This window comes from Jaculus jaculus, chromosome 11 (genome assembly GCF_020740685.1).
Source record: "Jaculus jaculus isolate mJacJac1 chromosome 11, mJacJac1.mat.Y.cur, whole genome shotgun sequence".
Taxonomy (NCBI): domain Eukaryota; kingdom Metazoa; phylum Chordata; class Mammalia; order Rodentia; family Dipodidae; genus Jaculus; species Jaculus jaculus.
Window position 1 is genome coordinate 1,075,878 of NC_059112.1, and position 16,934 is coordinate 1,092,811.

At 42.4% G+C, this 16,934-nt stretch overlaps 1 protein-coding gene across 2 annotated transcripts in view; it reads left to right on the forward strand.

Annotated features, from left to right (window-relative positions):
• Positions 1-12,433, forward strand: part of Sdad1 (SDA1 domain containing 1) — a 29,727-nt gene extending 17,294 nt beyond the window's left edge. For both annotated transcript variants that reach the window (XM_045161474.1, XM_045161475.1), the window contains exons 13-22: positions 873-931; positions 1,837-1,913; positions 2,930-3,027; positions 3,149-3,225; positions 4,025-4,151; positions 5,207-5,307; positions 5,431-5,621; positions 5,728-5,812; positions 7,596-7,757; positions 11,778-12,433. In XM_045161474.1, the coding sequence (XP_045017409.1) occupies positions 873-931; positions 1,837-1,913; positions 2,930-3,027; positions 3,149-3,225; positions 4,025-4,151; positions 5,207-5,307; positions 5,431-5,621; positions 5,728-5,812; positions 7,596-7,757; positions 11,778-11,825 (1,025 nt within the window). In that variant the 3' untranslated portion in view covers positions 11,826-12,433. The remainder of the gene's footprint in view (positions 1-872; positions 932-1,836; positions 1,914-2,929; positions 3,028-3,148; positions 3,226-4,024; positions 4,152-5,206; positions 5,308-5,430; positions 5,622-5,727; positions 5,813-7,595; positions 7,758-11,777) is intronic.
• The last annotated feature ends 4,501 nt before the right edge of the window (positions 12,434-16,934 follow it).

The window sequence follows — 16,934 nt, forward strand, 5'->3', positions numbered from 1 at the left end:
CGAACCGGGGTCCTTAGGCTTCACAGGCAAGCGCTTAACCGCTAAGTCATCTCTCCAGCCCAATTACCATTTCTTGAGGATCTAACATGAACCAAGCATTATACTAATTTCTTTCCATACTTCCGTGCATCAAATTGTTACATGAATCCTTTGAAGAAATAAAGAAAATAACCAAGATTATGCCCAAATAAATGGCAGGTCCACATTTGCCTTGCTTCTTTCTTTCACCAAAGTTCTTGGTGTTTTGGGAGACTTACCTCTCTTCTTTTTTTTGAGACAGGATCTCATTTTGTAACCCAGGCTGACATCAAACTTGTGGTGATCCTCTTACCTCAGCCTCTTCAGTTGTAGGGTTACTGATGTGAGCCACTATACCAGGCTGAGCGATCTTGTTCTTTACATATATTGGGCTCCCCTTCAGAAGAGAATGTATGTGTATACGTCCATTTGTGTTCATGAGCATTGAAGAAAGCCCTCACCCTTGTAGTGCTTATGTGAGAGAAATGCAGATCATGCTATATATAATGTGTCCAGGTGAAGTATTGGGGGAGAAAAGCAGTCAGGACAGTAGGTTGTATGAGGACAGGCTCTAAGACCTTGTGATAAGGCAGCATTTGAGCTGAGACCTACAAGAGGCAAAGGGTGAGTGTGCAGATAGGTCAGGTTTGGGGACTTCAGGTAGAGTGAGCAGCTGTGGCATAGATCGGGGTTGGGGACTTCAGGCTGAACGAGGAGCCGTGGCACAGGTTGTGGTTAAGGACTGTCAAATAGAGTAAGCAGCAGTTGCATCACAGCAGTACAGGTTTACTGTGTTGCTATAGAACTGAGGCAGGGTGACAAAGTATGACCTTCCTTGTTTCTTGTGTTTTCAGAAGTCACGAAGATCCTTCTGTTCGCTGCACAGGCCTCACATCACCTGGTACCCCCAGAGGTGAGAACTATTACCTGCTCTGGGCCTCACACGTACAAAGCAGTGCCACTGTTAGATAGGAGTCATTTGCTGCTGCCCCCTTTCTAAGTGAGCAGAGGAGACACACAGAAGGTGAACAGGCTGAGGGTTCCCATTGAGTTCAACAGCAGAAGCTATTGCATCTTACTATCCCCAAGTGTTATGACTAAGGAAGGTCAGAATAATAGTAAGTATGTCATGATTACTTTTCAAAGCTGAAAATTCCTCTTTTTAAAAAAAATTATTTATTTATTTATTTGAGAGTGACAGACACAGAGAGAAAGACAGATAGAGGGAGAGATTGAGAATGGGCGCGCCAGGGCTTCCAGCCTCTGCAAACAAACTCCAGATGCGTGCGCCCCCTTGTGCATCTGGCTAACGTGGGACCTGGGGAAGCGAGCCTCGAACCGGGGTCCTTAGGCTTCACAGGCAAGCGCTTAACCGCTAAGCCATCTCTCCAGCCCTGAAAAATAAAAAATGATGTGGCACATGCCTTCAATCTCAGCAACTTGAGGGTCAGACATAGGAGGATTGCTCAAGGCCAGCCTGGGACTATAAAGTGAGTTCCACATCAGCCTGGAGTGAACCTTACTGAGTTTGAAGGCATCCTAAGACTACATAGTGAATTTCAGGTCACCCTGGGCCGGAATGAGACCCTACCTCAAAAAAAATTAAAAATATAAATAAATAAATAAATAAATAAAATTTACCTCAAGCATAGTTCAGAAGAATAAATTAGGGTGAGTGTTTCTACCTCTAACTTTAGTTTGCATTTCCAACTTCAAGCTAAAGGCAGAAGACTGATTTTGTGCTGTGTCTAATATCTGCTATCCTGAGGGACACTGATGTTTCTTTCACCTGCATTCCTCTCTTCTGTTTCAATGTAGATCATTCAGTCATTGCTCATGACTGTGGCCAACAATTTTGTTTCCGACAAGAACTCTGGGGAAGTCATGACAGTAGGGTATGTAGAACACAGTTGGGTACAGTCGGTGTTTTTAAGTACAATGATGGATTATTACAGCTGTTGGTGTGGCCTCTAAAGCAGCCATTTAAAATATATTTCAGGGGCTGGAGAGATGGCTTAGCGGTTAAGCGCTTGCCTGTGAAGCCTAAGGACCCCGGTTCGAGGCTCGGTTCCCCAGGTCCCACGTTAGCCAGATGCACAAGGGGGCGCACGCGTCTGGAGTTCGTTTGCAGAGGCTGGAAGCCCTGGCGCACCCATTCTCTCTCTCTCTCCCTCTATCTGTCTTTCTCTCTGTGTCTGTCGCTCTCAAATAAATAAATAAATAAATAATTTAAAAATATATATATATATTTCAGTCTTCTCAGGAGATTCTGTGTTTTGATTTGTCAGCTACTTGTCCTTTTAATCAGTACTTTAATTCAGAAACACCTGATGTGTGTAAGAGTTGGTTCAAGGACTGTCTAGTCCTTTTATGTAAATGATATGTTATACCTTTATTCTTTTTAAAAAAAAATGTGTGAAGGACTTTTTAAAAAATATTTTGTGTTCATTTTTATTTATTTATTTGAGAGTGACAGAGAGTGAGGCAGAGAGAGAGTGGGTGCGCCAAGGCTTCCAGCCAGTGCACACGAACTCCAGACGCGTGTGCCCCCTTGTGCATCTGGCTAACGTGGGTCCTGGGGAATCGAGCCTTGAACGGAGATCCTTAGGCTTCACAGGCAAGCACTTAACCACTAAGCCATCTCTCCAGCGCTGTTATACCTTTCTTATCTGACCTCATCTGATGCCTGTGTCCTAGTGCTGGTCAGCATGTGCTACCATGATGGTGTGGCTGTTGGGTAACGGCCTGCAGGGCTCTCGCCTCATGTTGTCTACCATTCTGCAGGGTTAAAGACCTGAGCTTGTAATGACTTTAGGAAATGTTCTTAAGTTGGACCATGTAAAATTGCCCTTTTATTCTTTCTTTTTTAATGAGAGATAGTCTTATTTTTAATTCAGTTTTACTTTTCTAGAATCAATGCCATAAAAGAAATAACAGCTCGATGTCCTCTAGCCATGACAGAAGAACTTCTCCAAGACCTGGCCCAGTATAAGACACACAAAGATAAGAGTAAGTTGCATTTTACTGTCAGCCAGAGTAGTACGGTGCCAAAGAGTAGCACGGTGTGACTCAGTTTTACTTCAATGTACTCTTTGCTGCAAAGTTTCTGATGAGAAGTATTATTCTACAGATGTGATGATGTCTGCCAGAACTTTGATCCAGCTCTTCCGGACACTTAATCCTCAGATGTTGCAGAAGAAATTCCGGGTAGGTAAAGCTTGCTTAAGTGGTCTGAAGAGAATGTTCTCAGAAAGAAAGTCACGTGCTAGTTAGGATGTTAGTATCAGTGATGCCACATGATGACTATGAATGACACACACATCATTTATTCTTTAAGTTCTGAATGCAATTGATTGAGTTCCTCAGCCGCAAATATTAGATAGTGGCCTGTGCTCTTTGGTGGTGAGTTGTAAAGACCTGTCAGTATGTTTCCGTACTTTTGATGCTGTCAGTCATTGGCTGGTGCCAGTGTGGAGCAGGCTGATCCCCAGCCATGTGCCATCCCTTGCATGGGAGCAGGGAGGCTTCTAGGTCATAGATAGTGATGGTGTTTCTGAGACTTAAAAAGTCAGAGCAGTTGTTCTTTAGTAATGACCAGATTCTTGATTGGGATCAAAAGAGAGTGAGAAGTGGACAGGTCTGGCTGGGGAAATGCTTTGACCGATACATTAGCCTTGATTTTTTTTTTTAATTTATTTATTTGAGAGCAACAGAGAGAAAGAAGGAGAGAGAGACAGAGAATGGGCACACCAGGGCATCCCGCCACTGCAAACAAACTCCAGATGCATGCACCCCCTTGTGCATCTGGCTAATGTGGGTCCTGGGGAATTGAGCCTCAAACTGGGGTCCTTAGGCTTCACAGGCAAGCGTTTAACCGCTAAACCATCTCTCCAGCCCTAGCCTTGATTTTTTATAATATTCTCTGCTAGTCCCAGAGGATACCTGGCATGATGAATGTTTACTTGTAATCTGAGCACCTTACTAGAAATAATGCCTTCTCTTTTAGGGTAAACCTACAGAAGCTTCCATAGAAGCAAGAATACAGGAATACGGAGAATTAGATGCTAAAGATTACATTCCAGGAGCAGAGGTGCTGGAGGTTGAGAAGGAAGAGAAAACTGAAAATGATGAAGGTTTGTTTTTCTATCCTTTTTCTCCTCTTCCCTCTTCCTTTCCCCTTTCCAGGGTATCAAACATAGATTCTTTTTGTTGTTGTTGTTTTGTTTTTGGTTTTGTTTTTCAAGGTAGGGTCTCACTCTGGCCCAGGCTGACCTGGAATTCATTATGTAGTCTCAGGGTGGCCTTGAACTCAACGGTGATCCTCCTACCTCTGCCTCCCGAGTGCTGGGATTAAAGGCATGTGCCACCACGCCCAGCTTATTAAACATAGGTTCTTACAATGCTAGGCAAGCACCCTATCACTGAGTTATGCTCTCAAGCCCAAAAGGCTCACTTTTATTTCAGCATTATTCAGAGCAAAGCAATGTGATAATATGGGAGATTTTGTCATGAGTGGTTGTGTATGTGCCAAACCAAAGACCTGCGATACTGTCCAGTAGAGCCTTAGGAGGCATTTCATTAAGGTGTCTACAGGGTTCTTTCTCATCTAACAGTCTTGTCCCTTGGTTCTCTGAATAGTTAGAAATCATTTAGCATACATGCATAAGTACATCTGAAAGAGTCAGATACCAGATACTTGGTTTCAGCCCTAGTTAAATGTTCACATGCATTTTTTAAAAATATTTTTATTTATTTGAGAGAGAGAGAGAATGGGTACACCAGGGCCTCTAGCCACTGCAAATGAACTCCAGATGCATGCACTGCCTTGTACATCTGGCTTACGTGGGTCCTGGGGAATTGAACCTGGGTCCTTTGGCTTTGCAGGCAAGTGCCTTAACTGCTAAGACATCTCCCCAGCCCTCCACATGCATTTTTGATGAGCACCGTTGATTCAGTGGAAAGAAGATGGAGGTGGACTCTGGCGTCAGACAGGGCCCTCATGATTTCAGCATAGGCAGCATTTTCTTGTGTGTAACTTAATTCAGAGTGTGTTCCTCATCCTTTGAGTTATGAGGGTTAGGTGAAGCGATTGTGAGGTTTTGGCTTATAAAAACATTGCTTGATTTCTCTCATTTGCTGTGAATACTCAATGAAAAGGGGTAGTTATATCAGCCAACTCTTCACACAGATGGATGGGAAAGTGCCAGTCTCAGTGAGGACGAGCAGGAGGAGGAGGGTGGTGAATGGGTCGATGTGCACCACTCTTCCGATGAAGAACAACAAGAAATTGTAAGTCTGGATATCCCCTTCCAAGAGCATCATGGGTGTTCATTGAGGTGTCAGTTTTGCTTAGTCATGTTGAGCTGTCACTTGACCTGGTAGCCAGTAAGCTTTTGCCTGTGTCCTTTGGAGGCCAGGAAGCTGGACAGCATGCCTGTGGAGGAGCGGAAAGCCAAAGCTGCAGCCATCAGCACAAGTCGAGTTTTAACACAGGATGACTTCCAGAAAATCCGCTTGGCACAGATGAGGAAAGAACTGGATGCTGCCCCCGGGAAAGCTCAAAAGAGGAAATATATTGAAGTAGACAGCGATGAGGAGTCCAGGTAAAGTAGCACATAAGCCAGACCTGCAGTCATCTTGCGTGATACTGAAAGCATCAGAGAAAGGAATTCTACCCTTATTTCATTTTTTTTTTTTCCCTCTCCATAGGGGTGAATTACTGTCTCTTCGAGACATTGAGCGCCTTCATAAAAAACCAAAGTCTGACAAGGAGACAAGACTAGCAACCGCAATGGTGAGTGATTATATCATTCCTTATTTCTTAAGTAGAAAACAAATAAAATAAAAGATAGTCCACAGTATATACAGACATAGACCACTATTTTGTTAATGTTTTAAAGGTATAATTAAGGGCTGGAGGGATGGCTTAGTGGTTAAGGCATTTGCCTGCAAAGCCAAAGGACCCAGGTTCGATTCCCCAGGACCCACATTAGCCAGATGCACAAGAGGGCGCACGCGTCTGGAGTTCATTGGCAGTGGCTGGAAGCCCTGGCATGCGCTCGTTCATATTCTCTCCCCCTCTCCCTCCCTCCCTCTTTCTCTGTCGAATAAATAAAAATTCAAAAAATTATAATTATATAATTATATAATATAATTATAATTAAGGTAAAATGCACCATTATTAGGCTGTTAGGTAAGATTTTTATCTTATTTTGTATTTTTGAGACAGTGTTACATGTAGTCCAGACTGGCCTCAAACATGTCTGAAGATGTCCTTGAAATCCCTATCCTTCTGTCTCTATCTCCTGGGTGCTAGGTTATAGGTTATAGTGCCACATATCTGTTTATATGGTGCTGGAATCAAACCTAGAGCCCTGTTCATATTAGGCATGCACTCTACCACAACTGAGCTACATTCCCAACCTTAGTTTGATTAGTTTGGTTTTTGTTTTGTTTTGTTTTGGTTTGGGGTTTGTTTTGTTTTGTTTTGTTTTGTTTTGTTTTTTGAGGTAGGGTCTCAGTCTAGCCCAGGCTGACCTGGAATTGACTATGTAATCTCAGGATGCCCTTGAATTCACAGTGATCTTCCTACCTCTGCTTCCCCAGTGCTGGGATTAAAGGTGTGTGCTACCACTCCTGGCAGATCAGTTTTGACAACTATATATAATTATGTAGCCACCATACAAAACAAGATTGAGAGCCTGTATGTGGTATCTTGAGGCTGAATACATTTATTAAGGTGATAGAAATATGTTTACAGGTAATGAGAGTTGGTCTCTGGTTCGTGCTATTTGCATCTTGACTGCATTTTCAGCTTTATCTTCTATGCCTTAACTGGTGTTGGGCTCCATCCACGCTACTTCCTCAGCCCTGCAGTCTGTTTGCCTGGAAACCTGTTTAAGTAAGTGTAGTAACCTGTGTTCTTTCTCCTTTACTTCTTCATACACTGTCCCTGCCTCTTGCAGTCTGTGGTGGTTTGAATAGATGGCCCCCGATATATTCAGTTCTTTATTGTTTGTAGTTTGCATCTGTTTGCTACCTGGCTGGTGGCAATGTCACTGGGTGATCTTAAGGTGTGGTGATGGGTTTCTGATTTCATCTAAAGATATGCAAATTGTGCCTAGCTGGAGTTCCTGAAGTGTGCTGTGTGGCTTTTGGCTTTTGATCTTTAAGTTTGTGCTTCTCTCTGTCTGCTTTGGCCTGTGAAGGCAGGCCAGCTTCTGCCATTATGGAACTTCCCCTGGATCTGTAAGCTTCAATAAATCCCTTCCTCCATAACTGTGCCTGGTCTGGAAGTTCATCTCAGCGAACTACCTATCATTTTCTCACCATGCCAAAACAACTTCCTTGGCTTTCTGGGAACCAGGGTGAACTACAGCCTTTCCTTCCACTGGGCTCCCTACTTCATTGTAATTCTTCATGCTGTTTCTCTGTCAGGTGGAGTCCCAGGGAGCAAGGCTTTGTTCTGTTCTTGGGCTTTCCTTGGCCTCCAGCACAGCACCTCTGGCAGCTCATTGGTTAGAGAATTCTTCAAGTGTGCTTTTTAAGAAGAAATGTCAATCTTTTTGTGCTGATAGGCTGGAAAGACAGACCGGAAGGAATTTGTGAGGAAGAAAACCAAAATAAACCCATTTTCCAGTTCTACAAATAAAGAGAAGAAAAAGCAAAAGAACTTTATGATGATGCGATACAGCCAGAATGTCCGGTCCAAAAACAAGCGTTCCTTCCGGGAAAAGCAGGTGAGTTCCACTTTGATGCCTGGTGGCACGAACAAGACTGTAGTTCTGAGAGGCCTTTATGTTTGAGGTGGGTTGTACCTTCATGTGCTAAGTGCACTGGGGTTTGGGGAAGCTCAGGGCATGAAAGTCTCAGACCTAAGCAGAATGGGATCAGCTGTGTGACCCGCAGGATTTGCCTTGTTTGTTTCTTGTCTAAGCAAAAGGAAGCCAGCTACATCACTCCTGGGGTCTGTTTCCATGCTAAAATTGTCATTTGTCTGTAAAATATGATATCAATAATTTATATATATATACATATATATACACACACACACATATATATACACATTTAAAATTTAATTTATTTATGAGAGAAAGAGCGAATGGGCATGCCAGGGCCTCTAGCCACTATATAAGAACTCCAGACACATGTGCCCCCTTGTACATCTGGCTTATGTGGGTCCTAGGGAATTGAACTCTAGTCCTTAGGCTTCACAGGCCAATGCCATAACTGCTAAGCCATTTCCTCAGTCCCCAATACTTTCAATATATTGATATTCACAGTTTTAATGTGGTGCTTTTCAGGAAGCCCCACTCTGTGTGGTTATAGCTCAGTTTCAGGAAAGCAGTGTAAAGCAGTTTTGTTGTTGGTTTGATCATTGCTATATGTTCCTTTTGCAAAAAGTCTTTATGTTTATGGAATTTCCTTTTTTTTTGATTTGTATCCTTTGTTTTGAGACAGGGTATGTAGCTCATTCTGGCCTTGAACTTGAAATTCATCTGCCTTAGCCTCCTGAGTGCTGGGAGTAAAGGCATGCAGTACTATACCTGGCCCAGCTTGTAGCCTTTGCATGGTAATCCCATACTGCTTGGGTACCTTGCTTATCTCATAATTCATTGCCAAACAAACATGCTTTTGTTTTTTCTGGGAGTGTACCAAGGTGTACACCGCTAAATGTCATCCTGAAGAAACTCCAGAAAATCAGTTCCAAGCTACGTAGTCCCACCTTCTGAATCAGTGTTCTTAATAGCCAAAGGTGCATCTACCAGGCCTAGATGCAGTGGCTGCCCTCCAAAGCTATGCTGTCTGGGTGTCACATCAGGATTCCCTGAAATTCTACCTTACTGTTTTTATAAATCTTTGACTTAAGATCTGTGTGTAACACAACATGTAGATAAAGTGACAGCAAGTTATTCTTAATAGTGGAGTTAAGTCCTTTAATCTATTTTTGTTTGCTCCTAAATTTTATGGTTGAGGAAATAGTAGCCACCCTATGTGTAGCCCTGTTTCATTATGAAGTTTGAGGCTTATTTTGGGTAAGGTCATCCTCCACCCCTACTTCCTCTTTTGTAGAATGCCTTTTTTGGCATGACAGAGAAGTCTCTTTGTTCCTTACCAGCACCTTGTAAGACATTTCTCTCAAAGATTAAGAAAAAGTAGTAATGAGTTCATTCAACATACACACCTATTGTTTTAAGAATGCTACTGCCTTGTCCTTCAGTTTTCTTGCTTCTTGAAACATGAAATTGGTCAAAATTTCTCTGTTTCTTTGCTCTATATTTTTCTCAAGGTTTATTCATTATAATACATAACTCTAGGGCTGGAGAGATTACTTGGTGGTTAAAGGCACTTGAGTTTGATTACCCAATATCCATGAAATGCCAGGTGCACAAAATGGTGCATGTGTCTGGAGTTTATTACTTATGTACTTACTTAGTGTGTAAACAGCTCATGTTGGTACCATCTTTGCCCTCATACTCTTTCTGTGTCGTCTGTCTCTGTCTCTTTCAAATAATTAAATATTTAAAAAAAAAAAAACAGCTCTAGGTTCCAGGTTGCCTTGATTCTCTCTCCTTCATGTTAGACCAACATGTTTAGTTTTCATAGTGTATCTTATTTAACCTAGTATGTCAGAATAGTTCCAATTCTAACACATAAGCCTAAGGACCCATGGTCAACTCTCAAGATCCTGTATAAGGTGGTACAAGTGCAAGGTGTCACTTGCACATTAGGTGGCACACACATCTGGAGTTCGATTGCAGTGGCTGGAGGCCCTGGTGTGCCAATCCCCCCCCCCCATTAAAAAAAATTATTGAGATATTTTGCATTTGTGGTTGTGAGCTCACTGGAATCACAGCCCATCCTTACTCCTCATGTTACTCCAGTGCAGTGTATGTGATGCTGAAACCAAGTGCCAGCCTTGGCTCAGACTCTCAGTAGCTGACACAGGCATGTGGCACAGGTGCCCTCTGGAAAGGGAGCAACATATGTCACACATACCCGTCCCATGCCTCACTGACATTTTCTGTCTTAAACAGAAAGATTTCATGTGGCTTGAGAAATAGGTGACATGAGATGAGACTAGAAGGGGAAATGAAGCGTATGACAGTGGTTGAGAGGATATTGTAGGGGAACTGTGGAGGATAAACGAAGAGGAGGCAGAATGTGCCTGTTTATGTTCAGGTGGTGGCTTTGGAAGGGGGCAGGGGACTTAGACATGTGAGTATAGCGTGTGCTTTGTTACAAAGGTTATAACCAACATTCGCTAAGACACGGGCTCTTACCCTGGAGAGCTTAACTGTTCCAGAGCTTTTCATGAACTCAGTACACATGAGCAGGTTTATGAGCAAGACTATTAATACAAGGAGAAAACAGGGCACAGATAAGTCTGAGAAATGTCTCCTTGGCCCAATGAGGCTAAAATGAACTTATAGATTGTTCTTTTCTACCTTAAATAGCCTAACAATTCCAACTATCTACAAAGGCCCAGGTGTAAACTGGAAGACAAGGGATTAATAACTTACATCAAAAGATATGAAACAGGACTGGAGGGATGGCTTAGCAGTTAAGGCGTAAGCCTGCAAAGCCATAGGGCCCAGGTTTGAGTCCCCGGGACTCAACATTAGCCAGATGCACAAGGCGACGCTCGTTTGCAGTGGCTGGAGGCCCTGACACACCCATTTTCTCCCCCCCCCCCCGTCAAATAAATAAAAATAAAATATTAAAGTATATTTTTTTAAAAAGATCTGAAACAGTAGCCAGGCACGGTGGTACATGTCTTTAATCCTAGCACTCAGGAGGATGAGGTAGGAGGGTTACTATGAGTTCAAGGCCAGCCTGAGACTACGTAGTGAATTCCATGTCAGACTAGGCTAGAGTGAGACCCTACCTCCAAAAAACCAAAAAGAACTTCAAAACATATAGATGTAGGGAAAGGCAGTTTCAACCCAGGAATGTTTTCTGTTTGTTTGCTTTTTGTTTTGGGGGGTTTTTTTGAGACAGTATCTCATTCTGGCCTCAAACCTATGGTAGCTTTCCTGTCCTCACTGTGCCTTGTAATGGGGTTGCAGGTGTAAGCCACCATACCCAGTTGCCAAAACTGGTTTTCTAACACAAATATTAACACATAGCCTGTTAAGATTCAAAAGCTAGCAGTTTTCCAAAAATGCATAGGCCAAAGAACAGTGCTTCAGGAGTAGTGCTCTTCACATGCTGGGGGGATGTGCCTTGTCTGGATCTCCCTGCTATAACTCCTGTGTTTTGAGATTACAGCCGTGTGCCACCACACTATTTAGTATGGACGATGACATTAGAAAAGGTGATTGTGGAGAACTTCTGTCCTGTTGATTTCTATTCAGACGAAGTCAAGCCTGCCTGTGACCTCAGCACTTGAGAAGCAGAGCTCAGATGATCATCAGTTTGAGGCCAGTCTGGGCCACATAGTAAGTGCCAGGCCAGGTAGGGCTAAAAAGCAAAATTCTGTCTCAAAATATCTTGAGAGACAGGTGATACTGGTCTCTGCGTTCTCTAGTCAATCACACTTTGAGCTTTTGTCTTTGAGATTGGAACAGTGGTCACGAGAAGTGTAGAGGCCCCCACTTTCTGCATACAGCTCTACTCTTAGGGAATATTTTGCTACTTGATGCAAGGTGTTTTATTGATTTAGTGGTTCTTTTTCAGTAAACTTCTTTATAACCTAATTAATATAACAGTGTACCATAGACTTATTGTGTTGAAGTATCTTTGTTCTTGTCTTGCAGCTTGCACTACGAGATGCACTTTTGAAAAAGAGGAAAAGGATGAAGTAACTTGCAGTTTCCCATTCCATGCTGAAAGCTAAATTTGTATCATTAGTCTGAAAATTAGTAAATCAAGAATATTTGTCTGCATTAAAGAGTCAAGAAGACCATATTTTACAAACCACGGTAAACCTGGTAGCAATTTGGTACTTTTAATTTGGTGGTAGTCATGTGTGAAATGGAAATAATAGTGGTGTTAAAAGTCATTTTCACTGGGTGTGGTGGTGCACACCTTTAATCCCAGCACTCGGGACGCAGAGGTAGGAGTATCACCATGAGTTCAAGGCCACCGTGAGACTACACAGTGAATTCCAGGTCAGCCTGAACTAGAGTGAGACCCTGTCTTGGGGGGTAGGGGGGAGTCATTTTCATTTAACTCATACCAAAAAAATGAAGTGCCTGTGAATTGTCACTGAATCTGTAATTAATGAGCCATAGGCCCTCCATTCTAGCATTCACAGCTGGTGGGGCAGGTGTACATATTGTGTGTGTTTACAGTGCTGTGTACATAGTTCCCTTGTAGAGGTGGGTGTGTGGGGTCACTGGGGCCTCACTGACTAACTCTGTAAGGATGGGAGTTTTATATGCTCTGAAAATAAAACAGGACAATGTTACAAGAGTAAGAGGTTCTTACTTGTAAATAGGCTTACCTGCTGAAAACAGGACCCTGCTGTACAGATAGATAATTTAGCTTTTTTAGTCAATCCAAACATTTTTAATGCTTTATAAAGAATTTTGGTTAAGACCTCGTTTTTTAAATTGCCTTAAATTTAAATTGGTCATTTTGAAATATCTGGGCAGGCTGTAGTGGTAATCTATAATCCCAGCCCTCAACAGTCTATGCAGGATTGTAATTTTGAGAAGTTTGAGACCACCCTGGGCTACTCAATGAGTTCCAGGCCAGCCTAGAATATGTAGTGAAACCCGGTTTAAACTCCAAGGAAAAAGTCTTTAGCTCAGTGTTTGAGCAGCCTGCTTATTGTCCATTGTTTTGGGAGTGAGTTTTGTTTTGTAGTACTGGGGGCTCAAACCCAGGCCTCAAGCTAGCTAGGCAAGTGTTACACCACCAAGCTGCTAACTTGGCTTCCTTTTATGTGAAACTTTCAGGTCATTATTTGCCTTGTTCTCAAAAAAGTTGAAAAGTTTTTAATGTCATATAGGTGCCCCTGTTTGTGGTGGTGTGTGTTAACAGGCATGCTTGAGTCCATCTTAAGGGACAATTACTGTGCACAAGTTGTTGAATTTAGAAATAGTTTGGTACCTTTTGCCCAGATTTCTTAGCTGATCTGGTAATTAGAAATTGTTTCAGCTTACTTCATATTAAACTAAAAGACAGTTTTCTGCCCACTCAGAAGTAGAAAGCAGTTTCTGGAGTTCTTCCCGTTCTAGTTGCTTCTGTTCACTGAGTTCAACTTGGGCTTGATTTGAATGCATCCTGTGGCTCTCCCCACAATGCCCCAGATCAGGCAGAGCTAGTCCAGCTGTCCATCAGCCCCAGCAACCTAATTACATCAAGAAGTGCCCAGTGCAAGTTCATGTACTTTAGTCCTGAAACTGTTCCTTTTTTTTGGTGTGTTCAGAACTGTCTCCCGTTGTTATGCCTCATTATCAGGATCCAGAATGAGAATTAAATTCTAAATCGCCACATAGCTGGGAGCCACAGCCATGCTGTGTCTTTTATGATGGAGTCTGGAGTTATTTCTTCCTCTGGATCATCTACTCAGATACCAGGAAGCCATTCTACACTCTGACTCCAGTTCTACAGTGACCTTGTTTTGTTCTTGACAACCCTGAGGCAGAAAGTTAATAGCTAAAAGCCACATTATGTGCCCAAGGTGGCACTGGAGTTTGTTTACAGAGGCTGAAGCCCTGGCGCGTGCTCTCTCACTTGCTTGCTCGCTCTCATAAAAGCTACAGTTTTAGAGATTGAGGATTGAGCTCTGTGGTAAAGGGTCCTGGGTCCAGTCTCCAGCTAAGGACAGAAACAGGTGGGTTAGCAGTGACACATAGACCAAAACTCCATTCTTTTTTTTTTTTTTTAATTTCATTTGTTCATTTTTATTTATTTATTTGAGTGTGACAGAGAAAGAGACACACCCACAGAGAGAAACAGAATGGGCATGCCAGGGCTTCCAGCCACTACCAATGAACTCCAGACGAGTGTGCTGCCCCCTTGTGCATCTGGCTCATGTGGGTCCTGGGGAATAGAGCCTCGAACCGGGCTTCACAGGCAAGCGCTTAACCGCTAAGCCATCTCCCCAGCCCAAAACTCCGTTCTTAATTGCTGTGTTTCTTTAATCCTGTGCTCCTATTTCTCTGTGATTATTGTTGTTATTTTATAAATCTGTTGATATTTTTCTGTTTAGTGTCTGAAAATCAGATTGCCCTGGGTTGAATTCAACTAGCAGAAGTCAGTTGTCTGTATCTAAACTTGTACTTTTCAGGCTCAAATTTTTGTCAACACAGACTGGAACCATTTCAGTGTGAATGCACAATGTCCACACTCACAGTGTCTAATGTGGCACGTAATCCAAAATGCTTACTCACTACCAATCTGTGTAAGCTCCATGTAGGGCCATGCGCCCCAGTGTTGGTTGTGTCTGGCACAGCACAGGAGCCACAGCCCCATCCAGTTTTCTGTTAGGTCAGTGTCTACCAACAGCCTCACTGATTGTTGTGAACTTTAAGAATTAATGTTAAGGACTGAGGAGATGGCTCAACGGTTAAAGGTGCTTACTTAAGAACTGATGTTTACATGATCTTAATAGCATACTATCTGCCACAGAGTAAGCTTTCAGTAAATGTCTCAGCAAAGATTAAATACCTATTATGTTGGCTTTTATTTTCTTACATAAAACAGTTACAGTTGTTATAAATATGGTAAGTAAGTATTTTAACCCTCAAATCCAACTTTCAGACAACTAGTTTGAATACTGAATGCACTCCACTGAAGATGACAGAGGAAGTGTGAGTGGACACACTGGCTTTCTTGACTCAGTTATTTTACAGTAGACACAAAAGCCTCATAGGGTGCACAATAAATACATGCATTTTTGTCAAGAAAAGCACAGCCATGGGCCTTGGGGCAGTCTAAGGAAAGGGTAGCTCAGTGGGCAGACACAAACTCTTATTTGCTGGCAATACTAGAAGATATTCCTGAGTGTTAAAAAGAAAGGCTATACTTTCAAAGTTGGTATAAGTTTGATGTAATTTTGAAAAGTTATGGTTAATGTAAATTTTGTTTTTTCCATTTTTAATTTCTTGAAATATTAGAATGTGCATATGATATTACATTGCAGTTCTATTCTACCTAAAATGTCTAGTCAGACTACATGCTTTTTTAAAAGCTATTTTAAATAACACATCTTTATATGTTGATAATGAGGTTCTCCTAGGTGACCTCTTCATTAAATCCTTGAATGTTTTTGGATTGTATTTTTTGAGGTTTAAAGCAAGGAATGGTGGCATACACCTGTAATTCCAGCACTCAGAAGGCTGAGGCAGAAGGAGTACTGTGAGTGTGAGGGCCGCCTGGGCTACATAGCAAATCCCAAGCCATGGGATGGGGAAAAAGGAGAGAAGGAAAGGTCTTGGCACGAGAAGGAGGCAGAGCAACTCATTCTCACAAGGTCAAGGCTCTGGGCATAACCTCCCCTCCCTACTAGAGTCTTTGGTTTATGTTTGTATAAAAAGCAGAGAACACAGCCATTTCATGTTCAGGCAGCATGAAGATGCATTTGTGTATATGTGCATAGATAGGGCCCGTGTGTGTGTCATGTTACTTCCTTCTGCATATTTTATTTCATGCTTTGTTAGCCTGAGCTCAGTTAGGATGGTGAAGGTATGATGGAATATTGTACATCCACTAAATTATTTGCAATGGGAAGTTAATGTTATATGAAAGTATTGTATAATCCAACATACATGTAAGTCAGTGGGCAGTTATAAAAGGACCTGGAGAAAATATGCCAAATATTAAATTTTTCTGTGGTGCTAAGAGTCATGTATGAAGTTTATTTTTTCTCTCTACTTTCTGAATAGTTACATCAAACAAACAACTTTACTTGAGGTGAGGAATATGGTCCATTGAAAGTCACTCAAGTGAAATTTCTCTACAACTGGAAAAGAATGTACTTTAAATTCTTTGTGTTGCTGGAATCAAACCTAGGTCCTCATTCATACAGAGCAAGTGCTCTACCACCAGCCCTGAAAGAAGCCACGGCTCAGGTTGCTTTGAAGACCTCCAGGGGTGTCTCTCTCTCTCTCTCTTCCCCTTGTTTCTTGACTGGTTGCCCAAGTCATCCTCTGGGCCCCTCTTGAATTCCACCAACAGTACTTAATGTCTGCAAAGTGCAATTGTTGGCACAATTTTGGGGGAAAGTGGTTTGTACCATGTACCAAGAACCTAAAAACACACCTAACCTTTGGCTCAAGTCTACTTTGCAAAATTGGGCAAAGAAAATTATCTTAGATACAACATGAGCTACGTTAGTGGTCATGTTTAACTGCCTGCAGCAGAAAACGCATTTGAAAATGTCCTGACTGGGGATGGAGTTTGTCTCACATAGGCCTGGAGGTAGACAGTGATACCCTGGCTCTGCTCTCACAGTCACACCAGAACCTTGGACTCCTGTTCTGCAATTCATTTTTTTTTTCTTTTAAGTTTTTTTAAATTATTATTTCTGTTTATTTATTTGAGAGAGAATGGGCACACCAGGGCTCCCAACTGCTGCAAACAAACTCTAACTGCATGTGCCACCTTGTACATCCGGCTTATATGGGTCCTGGGGAATCGAACCTGGCTCATTTAGCTTTTCAGGCAAGCACCTTAACCACTAAACCATCTCTCCAGCCTGTTGTTTTGCAATTCTTGGTGTAGTAAAGGCAGCCTTTGGATCAGAGCACTGTTCTGACAAAGCTGTGACTCACTCATTTCTACCCCCGTTTCTTCATCAATGAAACAGTGAAAAATGCTGACACCTTCCCTTCTGTGTTGAAGGCAGCAGCAAGGGGCAAAAGTGGCCTCTGGGGTCCCTTTTCCTAGGAAAGCAAGAGTTTCCATGGAAGTCTCCACAGCCTTCCTCTAGAGTTCGTCAGCCAGAATAGGCTCAATAGCCA